The sequence below is a fragment of the Sodiomyces alcalophilus genome (assembly GCF_042370955.1).
Source record: "Sodiomyces alcalophilus JCM 7366 unplaced genomic scaffold ACRALscaffold_2, whole genome shotgun sequence".
In the NCBI taxonomy this organism is placed as follows: Eukaryota; Fungi; Ascomycota; class Sordariomycetes; order Glomerellales; family Plectosphaerellaceae; genus Sodiomyces; species Sodiomyces alcalophilus.
In genome coordinates, this window is record NW_027263533.1 from 2,676,007 (window position 1) to 2,697,047 (window position 21,041).

The window sequence follows — 21,041 nt, forward strand, 5'->3', positions numbered from 1 at the left end:
TGCTTTATATCGCGATTCTGCTATAATAAGCTTTTTTAAAAGAAAAAGTATAGGCTGGATAGTATTAACTAGGATTTTGCCGCTATCCTATGGTTTTACTAGATAAAAGAGGAATACTCCTAGACTATTCGTACTAGCGTCTAAGTTTAAGAAAGTCGTCTTATCGGGAATATAGTGGTATAACCTTATCTCTTCGGTGACTTGCTTCTATATAATCTCGAAAGCCTACTATTCGATATCTATAGGTTTATATATTAACTTACCTATTTACTTTTGCCTTAAATACTTAGGTACGTATACTATAATCTGCCTGGCTTCTTTTACGTCGTTAAGTATAGCCGTCTTCCGTCGCTATAGGGGCTTAACTTTAACCCGGAACCACGGGATAAATCGCTATAGAAATCCTACTTTATTAACGTATATTTCCAGGTCGCTAAGCTTTTCGGGTATTTTAATCTGCTATAGTGCTTCGATATGATCGGATATAGTATATAGACCTAAGCCGTCCACCTTAAAACTAAGTAATCGAACTGAATTATACGCGTAGAAGGACTTTGCTGGAGATAGCGCTAGCCGGATATCTTCGAATAGCTTTAGTACGGTCCGGAGGTATGCTATATGCTCCTTAAAGGTATCTAAGAAGATGATAATATCGTTAATATACGCTCTGCAGAAATATTAATGCTTAAATAGTCTCTGGTCTATAAATCGTTATATAAACGGCGGTGAGTTCCGGAAATCTATTAGTACTACTTCCGGGCGTTCTAATCCTCTAGGGGATATAATCGTTATCCTCTCTTTATACTCTTCCTTTATAGGTAGCTAATAGAAGAATAAGCTAGCGTCGAAAGCGCTAAACCACTTCTTTCCTTATAGGCACTAGATAATCTTATCCTATAATAGAATCGGGTATATATCCGGTAAAACTGCCGCGTTAAGCTTTCGTAGATCCATGACCACTCTGCCTTTTTTTAGCTTCTATGCTATACGCTATACTATAAATACTAGGAAAATAAAAGGGGTTAGTAATTTCTGCTATATTATATATCCGACTTTATATATCCCGTCGAACTTATTATTAAGCAGGTCACGATCTTCTCCGCTAAGTTAAAAAGGCCTTAAGTATAGGTTTATCTTCTACTAACCGTCGATAAGATCGACCCGTATCCGTTTATTAGGGGGTAAAGGTATAATTCCTTTATCGCGCTATATATTAAAGGACTCTAATAACTTAACGATTTCCCGAGCCTTCGGTAAGTCTATTATATACACGTGCACGCCGTCTTTTATTATAATTTCGGGTACGTCTTCCGGCCGTTCCGTCTTTATATCGCTATGCTTCTCTTTATCCGCTCTGGGTTTATCGTATCTACCGTTTTTTATCTTTATTGTGTCGTCTATTATAATCTTCCGGAGTTCCTCGGGGGTGGCCCTTAGTAATCGGCGTACTAATTTAGAGTCCTTAAACTCTCCGTGTTCTTCTACTGCTATTAACGTATAAGTATTTGCCTAGTTAACCTCTTTGACTTCCTCGTTGTCCTATAAGTCTATTAGTCGGCCTATTCTTTTATTTCTACGTAGTACTTTTGGTTTATCCGAATCGTTTATATAATACACCACCTTAGGGGTGTCTATATCGTAGATATATCGTATTATATCGCGTTTCGGGTCTGGATTAAAGTGAAATTCGTGGTTCTTAGGTAAGTTTATATACCGTATAGGCACGAATATAGCTATATATAGCGGTACTATAATGGTCTGCGCTATTATAACTCGGCGTTAGTATCTGCTTATAGGCTTTCTATAATACCCGACGATTAGGATTCGTATACTATAATATCCTGCTATCCTTAGGGCGCCGGAAGAATATAGGATATCGACGCTAAAGGTCTTTAGGAAGGTTCCTCTAAGTAGTATATTTAGTTCTAGGTCGTCGATTACTTAGCCTATAATTATAAAGTGACCTATGACTAGGGTGTCTCGGATATAGCCGCCGACGTAGAAGTCGAAAGTGGCGACCTCCTATACTTAGATTATCCCTGTAAGTCCCTTTATCGGCTTCGGGTTTGTAGCTTTCCCGTATTAGACGTTCTTCCTATATTCTGTTAGCTAGTTTCTGTTGACTAGAATTAAGGTATATCCGGAGTCTATATAGACTTCCGTGGTCTTGTTGTCGGGTATAAACTTGATCGCTATTTTATAGTGTGTGTGTCGCTTGAATCCGGGTTTAACTAACGCCTATATATCGATAATCTTATATGGCTTAAATACGAAGTGGTAGCTGAGTTTATCGGGTTTAAGTGGTCTTAGTGGCTTTATATCGGCTATTATCGGCTCTGTCTCCCTATCTAAGGACTATATAGGCGTGACTTCGGATCCGTACTATATATCGGTGGATTATATTTATATAGGGTCTTCCGTGTAGATTACTGGTTCGGTTAGTTATACTATTATTAGGTCGCCTATATAAAATTCCGTGGGCCTAGATAGCGTTTCTGAATCCTTTAGTATAATTAGCCTGGTTGCCGCTAGGATAATAAGGGCTTTATAAGGTCCTTATCCCTTCGGCTTTGGCTCTATATAGGTGTTTAAGAACACGTGTTGAAAGAGTTATATGTTACTAGGGAAATAAGCGTTGTATTTTCTGCACTGGTATATCGGTGGTTTCGGTGATTACGGTAAAGCGGGAGCCTATAAGGTTTATCGTGGACGTGCTAAGGTCCGTGTTGACTTATGTTTATATATGTGTGGGTTACTTATATAGAATCGGCCGGCTTAGCCTATAAAATAAGAATAATAAACGTTAATTTCACCGTTAGCTAGGTCCTCCTCGCTAATCTTATAAATATAGGTCTCCTCGCCCTCGCTAAGAATTTTATCGATAAGAATATAGCCCTTTTCACGTAAGTCTTCTTTGTCGGTATCTCTGCCGGGGTTATCCTCCGCTATATATACTACTTAGTGGTTATAATTACCGCTGCTTTTTACTTATTATCGTATACGTCGCTAATAGGGGCGATATTCCTCGCGGAACTAGTATCCGCCTTTACGAAACTATTAGCCTTTACGGCTACGGCTGCCTTAATTATCGTTTCCCCGGCGACCCTAGAAGGCTTTATTATGGTGGCCGAAATTATTTCCCTACGATCGGCCTTTCCCGGAACCGCTATAATTACTAAAACGATTTCCGCCGTTATTAAATCGACTTTTATCGAAATTTCCGCCTTAATATCCCTAGTTTGTATATTCACCTATCTTATATGCATCGTCTACGGGGGCCACCTCTACTATATATACGATTAGGCGATTCTCCGGGATTATCTATACGGGAGCGTTAGCGTAGGGTGCGGTAACGTTAACGTGAGTTACGGTCTATTATGCTAAAGAAGGTCCTAGTTAATCTGCGCGAAATATACCCTGCTGTAATTAGTGCCTTAGAGAGAGCTGTCGGTTGGTAATCTGATCCTTAATCTATCGGATAAATTCGTCTAGATATTTATTTATATCTGGTCGGGTATAGATTTCTCGGAGCGACGGGTTAATTTTATTCTAGATTTCTTACTATATATTAAGATTAGTACGGGGGCTAATTCCTAAGGCTCTGTATAGGCGGGCGAGGTGATTTACCTATTCGGTAAATACTTTGCTATTAACGATATCCCTGGCTATAAACCGTAAGTCTATTATCTTAGCCGCGGTAGTCTCCGGATTAATTTACTAGCGTCGGCGAAGGGCTATATACTATCCGTCTAGGGAATGGCGTACCTCGCTGCGTTATATAGCCGTAAGGCTAGTTAGCCACCACGAGGCGGCTTTACCTATAAATAGCGCGTGTAGATTAATACGAGCCTCTTCTGCTATATTAGGGGTGGTCGCCTATTCCTTAACGTTTTCGATAAAGAGCTTAACGTCGTGCTAAAGGACTTTATCTCCGGAGACTGACTATAGGATAGAGGTTAGCGATATATACTTAGGAGGACTAAAAAATCCGATTATAGTTAGTTTACGACGGAAAACCTGCGGGCCGCTATTATGCTGGGTATCGCTATTATTAGCGTCGTTTATTCCGGTGCCTCTGTTACCGGTGGCCGGAGCTCTATTAGCGAAGAAATTCATTATGCGTTAGAATTAATTAGGGGTAAATATAACGGCAGGTGGCTATAGGCTTAACTAGGGGGCCGCCTGCTATTATTAATCCCGATATTATTATTAGCTACCCTGGCTCTAGGTGCCGGAGCTAGAGGCTGGTGTCTGTCTGTTAGTATTTATCCTAACTGCTTAGCGTGGCGACGGCTCGGGGGCTGCTAAGGGTTCTTAAGGTGTGTAAGGCGGTGGTTAACTATCCTCTGGCGTTTATAGAGTTTATGCTTAAGGCGCTTAGTTTATTAGCTGCTATATATAGGATTCCTTGAATAAAGGTCTGCGGGGAGCGTTAAGGTTAAGGGACGTTAATTAACTATTAACGGTCTATAGTCTATTCTTGACTAATAGCTACCGACTATGCCGTTTAACTGCTTATCTGCCTACCTATATACCCTATAAAGGGTTCTGACTATTATTACGGGAGTGAGTTCTGCTATTATACTAACTTCTGCTAATATTTAAGTGCCTTAGTACTATTACGAGGGTTACCTTTACCGCCTAATTATCGGTCTCTTACTAGGATAGGAAGGTTAGTCCGTTATCTATACTCGGGGCTCTGCTATTACGTCTAGCTATACGGTTTATATCTTAATATTCTCTCGCGGCTCTGTTATATAGTGCTGTTCCTTCTTATCTAATAATAGTAATGGCTCCGTCGGGTAAATTTTATTACGCTACCCACTCCGGGTATACTTAAATGAATTTATGGATATAGAATAATTCTTTTTCGATAGTTATTAGTGGTTCTATTTATAGCAGAGATTCTAATAATATAGAGTTATAACGGGGTAGAGAAAGAGAGTTTATGGCTTAGTGATTTATGGCTTATATAGGTAAATAGGGTAGGTGTTAGTGGGTGTGAAATAATAGGAAGGTGTAATTATATATGGATAACGTAATCGACTAAAAATAAGGTTATAAAGGGACTAGGAACGAAAAACAGGGGAAAAATAGGGAAAATAGGCGAAAATCGTTAAATATATCGAGGCGAATTATTTTATAACGGCTATAGACGTCCTTATCGGTTACTTAAAGGTAAGCTTTGGTGTTAGTATAGAGGTAAAGCGTTTACGGCTATCTGCTATAGACGGGTAATTAACTGCTAGTAGGAATCTTTACGGGGCAGCTATAGAAAATATATTTAAGCGGCGAGTTACTAATTTGTATCGCGTAAACGAGGAAAAGAAAGAGAAAAGGAGTCGGGGTATAGTATAGAGCGAACGATTTGTAATAATTCAGTTACTACTATTTACTATACGGATTTCCCGTATTTATATATTATAAACGTGTATAAAAGGAATTCAGAGAAGTAAAGATATATTCTGTAAAGTCCCCGCTCACAGAGCTTTATGGGACCGCAGATTAATATCTATAAGGTCCGGCTAACTAACGAGTATATATATGACTAAGCTAATAGATACTACGTATCAGTCTATCTAGGGGTGGAACGTAGTGGATAGCCTCCTTATAACGCCTAGGAGGCTATATAAGGTGGTCCAGAACTTACTAGTAAATAGGGACCCACGATCCGAAACGATACTATTAGGTAATCCGTAAAGGCTAAAAATATATACCTATAGGATATAAGCCAGACCCTTAGCTATTAGGGCGCTACTATAAGGGACGTATAACGCGTACTTAGTATACCGACACACTATAACCAGGACAGCGTCCCTCTTTTTACCTTAGGACGTTATAGGGGGGAGACCCGTTATAAAATCTATTAAGATCTCTTAAAACGGTCGTTTAGGTATAGGCAGAGGTGCTAGGTACCTAAAGGGCTTATACTAATAAGGCTTAGTCCTTTAATAGATCCTATAAGTAGGTATAAACTTCTTAACGTCTCGTAAGAGTACAAAGTACTCCTAGTAGTAGGACTTAGAAATCCTCTTAATAGTTCGGCCTAACCTAGGGTGGCCTATAATAGGCTTATCGTAAAAAGCTTAAAGGACCTTATTGCGTAAACCTAGCTGGTTTAGGATATAAAGACGGTCCCTAAAGTAGACCGTACCTTAACTATTATAGGACTAAGGGTCCGATAAGTTATCTTTCGCTACTAAGAAGATATAAAAGGGATCGTTCTTTTAGGCAAAAATAACTTCGTCTTTTAAACTAGCCAGACCCGAGGGCTTAGGTATACCTCGGGACCTTAGAAGGCCGATTATAAACTTCTTAATAAATCCCTTAACGGGTTTCTGCCGCTCCGCTTTAAGATCCGCCTAATCTATAGCGAGCTATAGCTTCCTTAATAGTCTATCTGTAGGGTTCTAAGCGCCCGGGTAGTAACGAATCTTAAAATTAAAGCTAAAAAGCTCCTCTAGCTAATAGGCGTGTTAAGGTTTAATTCGAGGCTTATTTAGTAGATACCGGTGGTTTAAGTAGTTAGTTAGTACCTTTATAGGGGTCTAACTATACGCTAGGTAGTGGCGCTATTACCGGAACGCTTCGATAATCGCTATTAGTTTAGTGTTTAGCGTTAGGTAGTTTAGTTCGGGTCCCCTAAGCTTCCTAGACAGGAACGCTATAGGGCGCTAGATCCGATCCTTATACTAGCTAATTATAGCACTAAGTATAAAGTTAGAGGCGTTTAGTTTTATATAAATAGGTAAGGCTGGGTTAAAATACTATAGCACGGGTACCGACTAAAATAATAATCGTAACTTCTTAAAGGCGGCCCTCTCTATATCCCCTAACTAGAATATACCCGGTCTGCCTCCTAACCTTAATAGGTCCGTAAAAGGAGTAGCGACTTTCGAGTAGCCTTTAATAAAATATCGGTAGAACCCGGTAAAACCCAGGAAGACTTAAATCTTCTTAATAGAGTTAGGCTCCTCTTAGTTCTTAATAGCCTTAACCCTCTTAGGGTCTATAAAGACACCCTTAGGGCTATATATAAAACCTAAGAACTCGACCTCCTATATCTTGAATATATACTTTTAAGGATTCGCGAAAAGGGACCACTCCCTAAAACGCGCGAGGATCTCCTTAACGTATACCCGGTAGGAACTAAGATCCTTACTATAGATTAGGATATTATTTAGGCACACGATATAGATAGTATTAACGAGACCCTTTAGGGCTTTATTAATATAGCGCTAAAAGCTAGCCGGGGTATTATATAGATTAAAGGGTATTACTAAGTACTTAAACTGCCCGTACTTAGTCCTAAAGGCCGTCTTTTATTTATCCCCTTCTTAAATTCTTAAGCGATAATATACGTCCTTAAGGTCTAGCTTAGAATATACTATAAAGGTCGCGAGGCGGTTAAGGATTTCGTGTATTAGTGGTAAAGGGGTACGGTCTTTTTAGGTCACCTTATTAAGGCCTTAGTAGTCTATATATAGCCGTAGTTAACTACCCTTCTTCGGCACGAATAGGATCGGGGTACCCGTAGGGCTAGATAAGGGGCGGATCTATCCCTTCGCTGTGGCTTCCTTAATATAGTCTTATAGCACGGCTAACTCCTATTCGGCTAGGGGATAAATAGGGCCGAATAGGGGTAACTTACCTTCCTTTATTTTAATCACGTAGTCCTATTACTAGTAGGCGGGTAAATAGCCGGCCTTTATAATATCGAAGATATCCTAGAACTCTCGGTACTACTCGGGGATAAGGCTTTCCGGCACTTCCTCGTCTAATTCCTCTTAATAGGGCCCTGGATTAATATATACTAGAATTCCTTTATTATATTATATATAGTCAGGGGGTATAGGGGGTAGGGGATAGGACGGGTCTAATTAGATAACGGGGATTAAAGGACTATTAGGTAATATATCCTCTGCTTCTCCGGGGGTATTCTACCTTATACCTATAACCCTATTAATACGGGGGGCGCTCGACTTTACTAGCCGAACTATTAACTAAGAGTTCTCCTTAGCTTTTTTTAGCTCCCTCCGGCTTGGGACGCCCCTAAGGTTGTCCTTATAAAGTCGATATATCTATTTACCGGTTTGGAAGGAGGTAATAGGGTTATATTTAACTAACTAGGGTATACTAAGGATAATCTAGGATCTATCCGGGTCTATATCTAGCACCTCGAACTTAATAGGGTATATCCGGGTTTAGTCCTAGCTATCTATAACCTTAATATACGTCTTAAGAGTCCCGAGGGACTATACTTTAACCCCTAGGATAACCTACCTTAGTTTCTTTAGCGGGCCTAAGGGCTTATAGTTAGGGGGTAGGGCTCTTTAGTCGATTAAGTTAACCTTAGCGCCTCCGTTAAGCTTAGCGCTCCGGCGGCCCTATCCGCCGCTTAGCCGTATCTCTAACTTCGCCTTAATCGCGCCCTTACTAGCAAAGAACGGCTAAAACAGCGGCCTATCCTAGGCCTAAGCCTATTTAATAACAGGGGCCCGGGGGTTAATTAGTAGGTTATTAGGGTTCTAACTAACGGAGTATCCTAATAACTAACCTAAATTAGAGGTTTCCTTTAGGCACTTATTCCGGTAATAGCCCTTCTTATTATATCCGAAACAGGTAATATTACTCTTATAGCGCCTTTTAGGGGGACCTTAGGTCTCCGTGTCGTCTACTTTAATTAACTCCACGAAACCTTAAGGCGGTATAGAAGGACGGGCCGTTATAGTACGGGCCCTATTAGGGGCACTATTACGCCCACGCTTTTCGCCGCGATTATACCTTAGGCGATCGTTCCGGGGTGGCTTTTTTTTATTTTTACGTAAAAGGGTAATCTCTGCCTACCAGGCTATAACTCCTAGTGCTTTATTATCGGTAAGGATACCGGCTATTATAATCTAATTATATAATAGCTTATTAAGTTTCGTTAAAATTAACTATATACGCTATTTATTAAGGAAGGGTAAGGATACCTTGTTAAATAATAAGTTAAGCTTATCGATAAACTTAGTATAGAACTAATTAGGCTTTTATAGGGTCTAGTCTAAGAATAGCTTCTTGGTTATAGATATTTTACGGGTCTTATTATCGACTAATTACTTAGTTAGGAACGACTTAAGGTCCTCCTAAATAGCACCTCTAGTCTTCCTATATATACGTTTATAGTAGGCATGCTAGCGGGACTTTATTATCTTCGGTAGCAGGGTAGATATAAGGTGTATTTTCTCTAGTTTAGTAGGTTTAATATCGTTAAGTATAAAACGCTCTTTAAGTTCCTCGACGAAGGTCTAGAACTAGTTATAGGACTGCCCGTCCTATTCCGGGAGCTTTTATAGAACCTTATACTAACTTTTACGGGAGTCCCCTCGGGGTACACGCTTAGAGGTATCGGGGTCCTTCCCTTATCGAAGGGTAAGGAGGCGCTTCTCCTTTTTCTTATAGGCTCGGCGGTCCTTATAGTGCTTAATCAGGAAATCAAGCTCCGCCGACGATAGGGTGCCGGGGGGGCGGCTCTTAAGGTCTTTAATATCGAATTAGGGTTCTATTCGGATAACTTAGGGGGTCCCCTAATTAAGTAATAGTCCTATTATAGGATTATAAGCGTCCGGGTTAGCTTATCCGCGAATCTTAAATTTAGGGTTACTATCTTTATCCTCTAACTCGGGCGTGAAGGATTACTCGTGATCGGCGCCTAATAGCCTGGCTTTAGCTCTTTTAGTAGCGGGGGAAGTATCCCGGGTACGAATAGTGGTGGTACGCTTAGGGGGTATCTTAAGTACTAGCTAGGGGTAGTAGTAGGATTTATAAAATAACTAGTCTTTCGAACTCTTAATAATCGTTATACCCGTAAACGGTTAGAATAAATAAAATATTATAGGTTTTTATATAAGGAGTAAAGAGAGTCGTTAAGACTATAATAAGAATAGGTTACGAAGCTAACCTTAGGGGGGGGGAATAATTATAAGATTATTCGTTAAGCCCTCCCTTCCAGGACTTAACAGGAAAACGTCTACTTTAAGGTCCCCTGGCTATCCTCCTAGTAGGTAGCCGAGCCTAAGGCCCTAAGTCTTGAACGGACTCTTACTGACTTAAATAAACCCGTTTACGTGCCAGCCTAGGGTCCTCCTAGGGGCGGGTTCCGTCTACACGTTCCTTAATATCTCTTATCGCCCCTTGACTGGAATGCCCCTGATAACTAACTATTTAAATAAGCCAAATCAAGTTCGGAATACTATCTTCGCTTTATAGCTAGCGGCTATTTAGATCTTATAGAATATAGTAACTATATTAAGCTTCGTAAACCACTTAGCTTATTCTAGGTTTTAGAGTATCTTTATAATTAGTAGGAGAGGATAGCGGTCTTTTTAGGTGATCGTATTTAAGGTATAGTAATCGTAATAAAATCGTAACCCTCCTCTTAGCTTCGTTATAAATAGAACTAAAGCTTTAGCGGCGGAGCTGCTAGCTTATATAAACCCCTTATCGATAAGGTTAGTAAGGGTCTTCCGTAGGACTAAGAGTTCCTCTTTAGATATATTATAAAGAGGGCCCTAGGGTAATTCTGGCTCCTTACCGTCGGGCCCTTATATAAGGTTTACTTTATAATTAACCCTAGGTTAATAAAGGGGAAAGCGGTTTATTTATAAGTCGGAGAATAGGTCCGGAAATCGTTATAGTATCTTTTCTAGGATATACTTCCGGGGGTCGATTAAGGACTTACCTTAAAGGGCCTTATCGATATCCTTAATACTAATAGCGTAAAGCGTAAGTTCCTTTTTACCGAACCGTTATCTCCTTTATAATCGCCGTATAATACCGGCGAATACCGACCCGGTTATTACTTAAGCTCCACGGATAGCTTTAATATTATCGGGTTCTTTTTCGCCTTAGAGTCGGATATCTATCCGGGCTACTCTATAATAAAGGCGATATCTCTTCGCGTAATAAGTAATATTATTATATTCTATTTATAGTTTCCCTAGGAATATATTATAATTTAATCCTAGTATTATATAAGCGAATAATCGTTATATATATCCACCGATCTTAAGATCGTATATAGCGATACCGGAACTTTTTATAGACCCTATAGTATCGGAGAACCCTAAAAGGGGTCTTTTAGTTTTATCGACTAATAGGAGGCGGAGGGACTTTATAAGACGTTTACTTATAGCTATATAATAGTTATATTTAGTATCTATAAAAGCGGTAATTAACTTTTTATTAATCCGCGCTTATATAAGAGCTAAATAACTACTACGCGACTATAATATAAACTCTTTTTAATCCCTTTATTCCTTTATAATAGGCTTTAATACCCGTTTTTATACTAAAGCTATTCTTTTTCCGAGTCTTTATTATTATCCGTGACTCCTATATAGATTATCTTATTATTTAAGGCTACTAAGACCTTCGCTACGCGGTTCTTTTTAAAATCCTCGGCGTCTTTTTTCTTTAAGCGGTATCTTTTAGCGAGGTATCCTTTTTTTCCGTAGTTATAGCACTCTCTTATCTCTTTTTTCTTAGTCTATACTTAATTAACTCCTCCTATCTTTATATCGCTGTTATAATTATAAGCGTGACTATTATTATTATTATTACGTGGCGCTTAGCCGAACCATAGCCTTATAGCGAGGGCTTTAAGTCTCTAAGTGATACTTTATATTTTAGTTACCTAAGTATAGTAATTATTCGGTAGTTTCGCGGTAATAAGGGCGGCGCGGAGGCGATTACTAAGAGCTCCTTCTAGGAATATAATCTTTATAGTATTATCCTATTAACCTCCCCCGGCAATAATAAGCTTTTCTTCGAAACCGGGTATAAAGCTTCTAAACGCTTAGTCTTTACGCTAGTATAACGTTCTTAGGGCGTTAGCCGCGCGGGGTTATTTATTAATATCTTTATATATATAGTTAAGGTAATTAAGGAAGTCTTCGGGGTTATATTAACTATCGGTTCCGCTTATAGCCTAAAAGGAGGCAATAACGTGGCGGGGAGCTTTATCTAAGTAGGCATTAATAAAATACTATTTCTCGTAAACGTTCTAGAAGAGATATTAATTAAGTAGGAGCTTTTCGCGAATCTCGGATAACTAGCTCGTGTACTTAGAGCGTTTACTATTAAACTTCTATGGTAGTGGAAGTGCTTTAGTCCTAAGGTTCGGAATAGGCGTTATATCGGGTATAGGCGTAGTAACGGGCGGCTAAGGGCCCTATATAGTCTTTTCCGATAATATAATAAGATAAGGCGTAGTTATACGTTATTAGTTTTATATTACTTATAGTAGCTAGTTAATAGCGTTCTGTTATTCTTAGATTTAGGTGGTTAAGGTCACGACTTAAGTCTATAAAGGGTTAATAATCTCCCTCCTCTACTCTATAGCCTTAGGCGACTCGCCTACTAGGCGTAACGGAGCGCCGGGAGGTGGATCGAAGTAATAGTCTATCTCTATTAGCGTAGCGTATAGGTTTTGCTTAGCTTTAGATATATAAGCGGCTAGTTACGAGTTATTTACGGAGTAAGGCCGAATAATTAAATTATCTAAAGCTAAGGAGAAAAAAAGGAAAGGGGAAAACTCTATAAGTGCCTACGACCTAAATATAATATCGCGGCGACCCACTAGGAGCATACTATGATTAGTCGGAAGATCCGGTGCTTTAGCGGATTTATCTCTACGGGGTTAGCCCGTAACACTTATATTATTAAGGCAGCTCTCTAAACGTGTTTTTAACGGTATATCGATACCCCTACGCTTAGCTTGGAATCCTTTTATCGGCTAAAAAGTATATTAAAATAATCGCTATACTAATATAAATATATAGGTATTTTTTTTATATTATAAAACCAACGCGTTAGGACGCTATAGCGTTAATAGCGGCCGCCACGGCGGCGGTAGTAGACCTATAAACGGAGGTTAGCGATATACTAATATAGGAGCTAATAAACGAACCGATAATAATATATATTCGCGAGATTATTACGAAGATTAAGTTAACTATTCCTAACAATACCCCGGGAGCTATAATAAAAGGTTAGCTATTTAAGGGGCGGTTAGAGTGGCTTATACGCACTATAGCTTAGCGATCTAATCTTAGGCGCGAGCTTATTAATAGCGTTATTTACCGTATCACGAACACGCCTAGTGCTTAAAAGGGTTAAATCGATACTATTAAGTATCTTATATTCGACTAAAAAGACACGATACTCGTTGCCTTAACCGGATATAGGAAAAGCGCTATTCTATATACCTTTATAGTAATAACGGGTAAAGTCACGATCCAGATTATACCACTTATAAAGCTAGGGTAGTTATAAACCAAGACGATTAGGAAGGGTATTCCGGGGTCTAATCTAGTATAGGTTAACGCCGATACGTATTTAAAGGTATAGTCTAGTATCGTTAAAAAGCTAATTATTACTAATACGTATAAACTATTAGAACCGTGACGTCTAGGATTAAATACTTAAAGGCCGATACACTTATATCTTACTTAGTCCCGAGTAAGCCCTATACTCGAAATTCAAGGCTATCCTTTATTAGCCTAGCTTCTACTCTATATTAGGCCTCTTTACGATAGATAAGCTTTATATAGTGGCCGAATAAAAGGACTTTAGGCTAGACTTTATATTATTATATAGCCTAAGATCCCTAGTCCCTTATCGCGTTCCTTAGTTCGGATATACTACGACTCTTAATCGAGATAATAAGCGGTATATTCTTAAGTATACTGGCTTTAACGATATACTACAGATTATTAGGATATCAGTTAATAGGCCGGAGATATCCATTTACTTCTAGCCGCTTCTTCGGGGTTTCTAAAGCGACTATCGACGCCTAGAGTTTATTTTTAGCGAAGTAAGCCCGGATAACCCTATAATAGTACTAAAAACGATTATCTATATTAAAAGCAAGTCCAGACTTATAAAGGCTTGATTTTAACTAATAAGGTATCTTATTCGTTAAAAGGGGTTTACTAAGTCTTAGGCTCGATATACTATACAGCGTTTTAATACTAATATTCGACCTATTAACCGGGACCTTATTTACGATAACTTTAGTCGTAGTGATTCGATATATCGAGTTATATTCGCCACGGTGGCCCTTAGAATAGGTATGGATATAAGAGATATCCGTATTATTATCTAGTTTAGTCTTCCTGCCGGTCTTACTACCGTAAGCCTCTAGCAGAAGTTTAGGCGTGTAGCTCGAGGCGTTATTATGCCAGAGAATCATTAAGATATATAGTTATAGGCTATCGGGTACTGCTTTCTGCTATACTAGGTATTCGATCGTCTAGGTTAAGACAAGGCTCTTAAGAAGTCAGAACGACGAAAAAGACGAGTTACTACGAATATTAATAAACACGCACCTTGTAAGCCAAGCGGTCTTCGTCTTGTCGAGGTATTACTAAAGGAGAGCTCTGCCGAGTACTCTAATATCTTAGTTATAAGCAGTAACGATAACGCTATATATAAGCCCGAGCCCGAGCCTAAGCCTAAGCCTGCCGTGCCGTAGACACTCTTTAGATTCCTTATCGTGTAAAGTGGTCTGCTAGTAACCTAAATTAGCGTAAGAACCTTGATAAGACTCTTTATAGTCTTATTAACGTAATATGCTTCCGAAAGGCTATTTTAGATTACCTATAGGAGCCTAAAGATATTAAGAATAAGCGATAGGTTTACTAGAACGTATACTATAACGCCTATAATAATAGTCTCGAGGATATACCGCCTCTCCTGCCTAAAGATAAGTAAGGGGAAAAGCCGTAGAAGGGATCACTTATATACGTGGCTCTTAAGGTCGTTGCTTCCTGGTATTAAGATAAGGCGCAGGGTCTTATCCCTTATAAAGAGCGTCGATTTATAATTATCCCGGAGATATTTATAGACTCGTACCTATAGTATTCGATTACGCGACTCTTCTCTTGTATAAAGAAGTTATAGGGCCTAAATATTCCTACGACTAGTGCGTTATCGGATACTCTGCCGGGTCTAAAAGACTAGGAACACTACACCTTATATAGAGGCGAGTTACTTAATTATCTTTATAAGCGGTTCGTATATATTTATAAGTAATAGGAGGCGTATAAAGCCGAGCAAAGCAGGTTAAAAAGAAGGACTTAATCTAAGGCTCCTGGGTAGCCGATAGCTAAGAAGTAAGCTGGTATTTATTATATTTATTTAGTAGTGTTAGTAATTAATAATAAGGTCTCCTAATAATAACGGGTAACGTTAAAAAAAGGTTCGCGTGCTAGTAAATTAGTTACGTGCCCTATATTAACGTTACTTTATCCCCTGGGGCTCCTAAGCTTAGTAAAAAGGGATTATAATTATAGGATAAATATATCGAAATCGTGCTAGTTAACTACCTAGACGAGGTTATTAAGTAAGCTCGCGATATTATCGTTATTCACCTCTAGCAGAGGCATCTCGTTCTGCCGCGCTGCCTTCCTTACTTTGTCCCGTATCCTCTCCTCCTTAAGCTCCTTAATTAAATATAACCTCGTAGGCTGCTATTATTACTGCTACTACTACTATTACTATTACTGCTACTGCTACTATAGCTTATAATTAGCCAGGCCTAGGGCCGCTATATAAAATTCCAGTAAGACATAAACGCTGGCCCGTTTATCCTCCGTCAGGCTCTTAAATTAGTCCTTAGTATGCATAAGATCTAGAGGGCTAGTAGATCTTAGCAGAAGCCCGAGTCTAGCAGGGAAAGCGGGTAGTCGGGTAGGCGGCCGGGAGTATATACGACTAGCAGAGGGCGTTAGCGTTAGCGTTGGTATTAGGGCAGGGCCCGGACTCGATATAGCGGCCTAACTGCTTACTACTACTAAATATTAGTCTATATACATATAAATATAGTATAATTATCGTAGTAACTTACTTCTAAAGGAGTATTTTGCTCCCTAGCTATTATAGAAATAATTAGCGTAAGCGCCTTATATAATCTTCAAAAGGTCTTTAGGCGGCACGATATATCCAACCCAAAGGCCAAATTTCTTTATATAACGCTAGCAGCCGCTAGGGACCTTATCACTAATAAGCTAGACTAGGGCAGCGGGTATATTAGTTATCTTCTTAGTATTAAAGACGCCTTAAGTCGCTTCGTTAGCGATAAGATCCCGGCGTACTACTAGGTTAGCGAGACTCGAGGCAGCGCTAGCGGCGGGGTGGGAGTAACCCGGTACTAGGTATTTATTCACCTATTTAACGGCCACTAACTAATACTCTTAGTATATATTATATAATTATATGGTATTTATAGTTACTATATACGTTACTACTACTGCTACTACTGCTTAGGCTCCGGCTCAGGCTCTGGCTCTAGTTCTAGCTCTAGCTCTGGCTCTGGCTCTGGCTCTGGCTCTGGCTCTAGTTCTGGTTCTGGTTCGGGCTCGGGCTCTAAGTGCTTAAGGCGGCGGCGTTTATTACGATAGTCTATTAAGATAGTGAGTTCTGACTGCTATAAATATATAGCAACTATAACTTACAAGGCAACGAGGCAATCTTATCGTTAGTATCTAAGGGCCAATCATAGGCGTCCGCTATTATAATAATAGTAATAATAATAATGATAATAATAGCGATAGTAGTGGTGGTGTTAGTGTTAATAGCTGCCTTCTTATTATTTATTACTTATATAGGAATAGGTTAGGCAGACTAAAACCAGTAATATATAACCTCTGCTATTACCCTTATAAGTATAATTATAAGTTAATTAGTATTACTTACGCCTGCCTACTCGTTAATATCCATATTCATATAAGACTCCTCCTCCTAACCCTAGTTAACCCGATCCCAGATAGCATTATCGTTATAATTAAATAAATCATCGCCTATATTAGACCAGTTAATATCTTTATCTTCGCCGCCCACCCTATTAGCTACGATACCGGGAAGGCCGCGCTGTTTAGTTATATTAATAGGCTATAGAATACTCTTATTAAAGCTAGCGAGCTTTTAAAGGAGAATCTCTTACCTATGCTCGGCGATATCAGGGGCATCCCAGCCTATATAACGGCCTGGCATAGGCGTAGTTATACTATTATTATATAGCTTGATTGCGTAGCTAACGATATTAATAGCGGTAGAGCCTGTTATATAAGTGCCTTTTAGTTTAGTCTATAAAAGTCCTTTAACCGCCTTCCGGATTATAGCGATATAGTTACCGTTTAGTGCTAGTCTCTCGAAGGTAGCGCTAACATCATAGGTGCTATTCTTATAATACTTAATATCCAGCGTATACGTGGCGTTAATATACTCGAGAAGTAAATCGATACTCTTATATTAACTATTAGTCGTAATATAGCGGATTATACCGCCCTTTAGCACTGCGTCGCGAGTATAGTTATCGGTAACTTAAAGAAGCTATGCAAAATAAAGCATCTTAGGCCTATAGTTACCGGATTTCCTACCCCAGAATATAACTAATAGCTATAGAATAATATCCCTAAGAAGACCATAGTTACCGTTACGAATAGCCTCGTGTAGTAGTAAGAGTAGTTCTACGCTCTATATTAACCGATAGTGGCTCCTATACTTAATATTAATAGAACCGTTAGAGTATCGAGCACTCTCGCCGGTCCACCTATCGATCATAAAGACCTTCTGCTATATACGATCCATGATATTATTAAGCTTATTAGGAGTATCGGCTACAAGTTTTATTATTACCTCTCGGATAGTATCGATATACTACGGGCCGGACAGAGGAATAAGACTAATACTATATAGCTCTATAATAATATAAGCTAGAACCCGGGCTATAAAACCGTGGAGAAGAGCTAGTAGAGCTTAATAGTATTTTGCCTCCCTTTTAATAATAGACTTAGACCTTTTAAAGAACTAAATATCGGTAAATATAGTGGCGTTGGATTATATATATAGTAATCGCCGGTATCCTAGAATATCCTGAAAAGTATCTGGATATAGTTCAGTTCGATATAGAAGAATACTAGAATAGGGAGTATCTAGTCTTTCCTCTCCTATAGATCCGAAGCCTCGATCTAGGACTATTTAATACGATAGATAAACAAGGTGGTTTTCTAGTTACCGTATAAAAGCACTATCCGCTTACTAGGCTTAAACTCTAGCCTCTTCTTAAAGAGTTCCTTATATAAATTATACGTGCCTTTAATAGTCCCCTTATTCTTAAAGATAGCATTAAGCTAAAGGTACGGGCTGTTTATATAGTCCACCGTAGTAACTACAGGGTATATAGGTGGCTATATATAAGCAAATTGCTTTAAGAGGGCTAGAGAGATAAAGTATTAAGACGCCCTGTTAAGGGATAGCTTCCTACGGAGGAGTTCAAGCGCTATAGTCTTCGTGAAATAGCGTTAGAGGTTAAATTAACGCTATATAATCGGCCCGTTTAAGCTCGGGCAGCTTACTAAAAGTAAGGTTATTAGGTTAATAAAGTGATCCTGTTTACCGCCGGTAAGGTCTTTAACGCGGTTTATAAAGTTAAAGTTATTATACACGATAATAGCGTTCGGATTATAAGCCACCCGCTTAATATCTTCCTATATAAGACACGAACTATTAGTCCTCTTCTATAAAGACATATACTAAGGTAAATACACTATATAATCTATACCTTAGCCTGCGTGGATATCGCGTTTAGTTTCTTATTTAAATAGGTATACGATATAGAGACTCCGAGTCTCGCTATAGAGTTAATAACACGTCGGGGGGTGCCGTTAAAGAGTATATATAAGCTAAGCACCTATTATAGCAGTCGGTATATTCTGCCCGTATATCCACGCAGTAAGATACTGATAATAAGATGGATTAAAGCTTTATCCGTATCCCTCGAGGTATTATAAGTCCGCCGAATATCCTCCCTGCTATCGCGTTAATTTAGGAGTAGCTAGGAGAGGCATCGAACTAAATAAGGAGCTTATATAGTAAGTAACGGCCAGGCCTACTAGAGATAAGTATTAAGCCAGGAAGTATCGTAAACGGCACTAATAGTGGTCGTGTTATTATCCTAGTCGGTAAAAGGATTAAAGTTAGTAAAGGAGTCGTTAGTTATTAGAGTATCCAGCTCTTTTCGTATAATCGTGGTGTTATATTAAGAATAAGCCTCTCCCTTATTATAGTTAACTTCCTAAAAGATAATAGATACTCCAGCTCGCTGCAGGGTCTAACGGAAGGCCGCTATATTATTATCTCCGAGAGTATCTATAAGCTAATAAGCTCGCTTTTAATCTTAAACCTAAGCCTTTAATAAGGTCTTAATAGAATATAAGCCGCCTATATAACTACGGCGATTTCGTATAGAGTGCCAGGCCGCTCTTATATCGGCGACTATTCCTTCCGGTATATTACTAGAGTTATTAATAATAGTATCGTCGCTAAAGGAATATTAATAGGAATCTTCCTGCACATAGCCTTCTAGCGGTAGCTTACTAATCTAACTAGATCTAAGCTTACTAAGATCGCTAGAGAAAGAACTTAATATCGCGATAAAAATATATAGATACTAAAAGATAGCTTAAGTCGTTAATAGTCGATTACTATAATTATAGGCAGATTGCTTATATTAAGGGCGAATTATTAGCGTTATCGTAAAAAGCTCCCTAGATATCCTGCGTGGGTCACGGTTCCGTTTACGTTTAGCTCTTAGACCTCCTTATAGCCAGGTTTAGAATATAGTAATTATAATAATATAATTAGCTAAAGCTCGTTAAACCTAAATTAAGTGGATCTATCTATATATAATTATACTATAAATATACCTTTATCGTATAGTTATATAGATTTTCGGCTAATATCCTATAGCCCTATAAGGAGGTCTAAGCCTATTAAGATAAGGCCTAGCATAACTGCTTATTACGAAATAGGTACTTTATACGGGCTTAATAGTAACTTATAGGAAAGAACTACCTACCCGGGTTAGGTAGGGTATAGGTTAGAGCTTAAACAGAGGAATTTACTCTGACCAGAGCCAGGTCAGAGGTATAACTATTAACATGAAGTTCTAAGACTGTCGACAGTCTGACCAGTTATCGGGCTCTGACCTATAAACCCCTAAACCCGGGTAGGTAGGGGCTGGGGTTCGCCCTTAAACTGCCCTTTTCTACTCCCTACCTTACTAATAGACGAGTCGAATAACCCGTCGAATATTCCATTCTTCCGTCGTTGTACTCGGTACTTTATCCACGCGGTACAGTACACATGCTGAACCGGAGGGACCTGGGGCTAATAAAGGGAAGGAACGACGGGAACAGGGGTCACTGTATGTACGTTGTACGTTGTACGTTGTAATGTATGGCCGATCCATTTGATTTGGATTTTGCGTTGGTTTAATGTGACCGACCTCACCCCCCTTCACTACATCTTATCACTTATCACCGGCTGCATTGGGATCCAGGCCCAGAGCACATCTGCCATCCCTGCCAGTCCCCCAATCCATGCGCTGTGCAACGACACTACAACGCACCTAGGCACGGAGCGGAGCTTGAGGTACCACAAGCAAGAACGAAGTCCCAACCCCTTCGTACGTTGTACATCCTTAGGTGGCTAAAGATCTCGTCCTTCAAGATGGGGGTTTCACACAAAGTACATACATACAACGTACAATACACAGCAGCTTCGACGTCGGTAAACCCATCCCAATGCAGTCGTCACACCCCAGACACCTGGTACTATATAAGGTAGGTAGGTTCAACTTAAGGGGATAGTGAAACACACAAGTTCCTTAGGCGGAATTGGGCTACCTCGTGGTACCAATGTACATTGTAAGTACGAATAGTACACTAGATATATTTCCGTGTATATACATAAATTGCATGAGGTAGGTAGAATATACACAACGTATAACGTACGAAGTATACAATACAGCGCAGTCAGGAACGAGTTCCCAATCGAGGTCTAACCACCTAGGCTTAGCTCGGGGGCTCTGCCTTGAGCACGCCGCCTGCCGGGACCCGGCTTGGTACCTAGTATGTATGTCGGTAAAGTACTTCGTAGTACACCGTAGCACTGTAAATTGTACCTTGTGCCTATCCGTATCGGTTCCGCGCTTC

At 39.4% G+C, this 21,041-nt stretch overlaps 1 protein-coding gene across 1 annotated transcript; it reads left to right on the forward strand.

The window, feature by feature from the left end:
- Positions 1-12,634: 12,634 nt before the first annotated feature.
- On the forward strand, positions 12,635-20,890 carry ACRALDRAFT_207294 (uncharacterized protein; the record flags this gene model as incomplete). The annotated part of the gene is made up of 5 exons (XM_071022210.1): positions 12,635-12,641; positions 20,244-20,498; positions 20,542-20,657; positions 20,718-20,753; positions 20,873-20,890. The coding sequence occupies 5 exons, from the start codon at positions 12,635-12,637 to the stop codon at positions 20,888-20,890; spliced, it is 432 nt and encodes a 143-aa protein (XP_070877105.1).
- Positions 20,891-21,041: the final 151 nt, after the last annotated feature.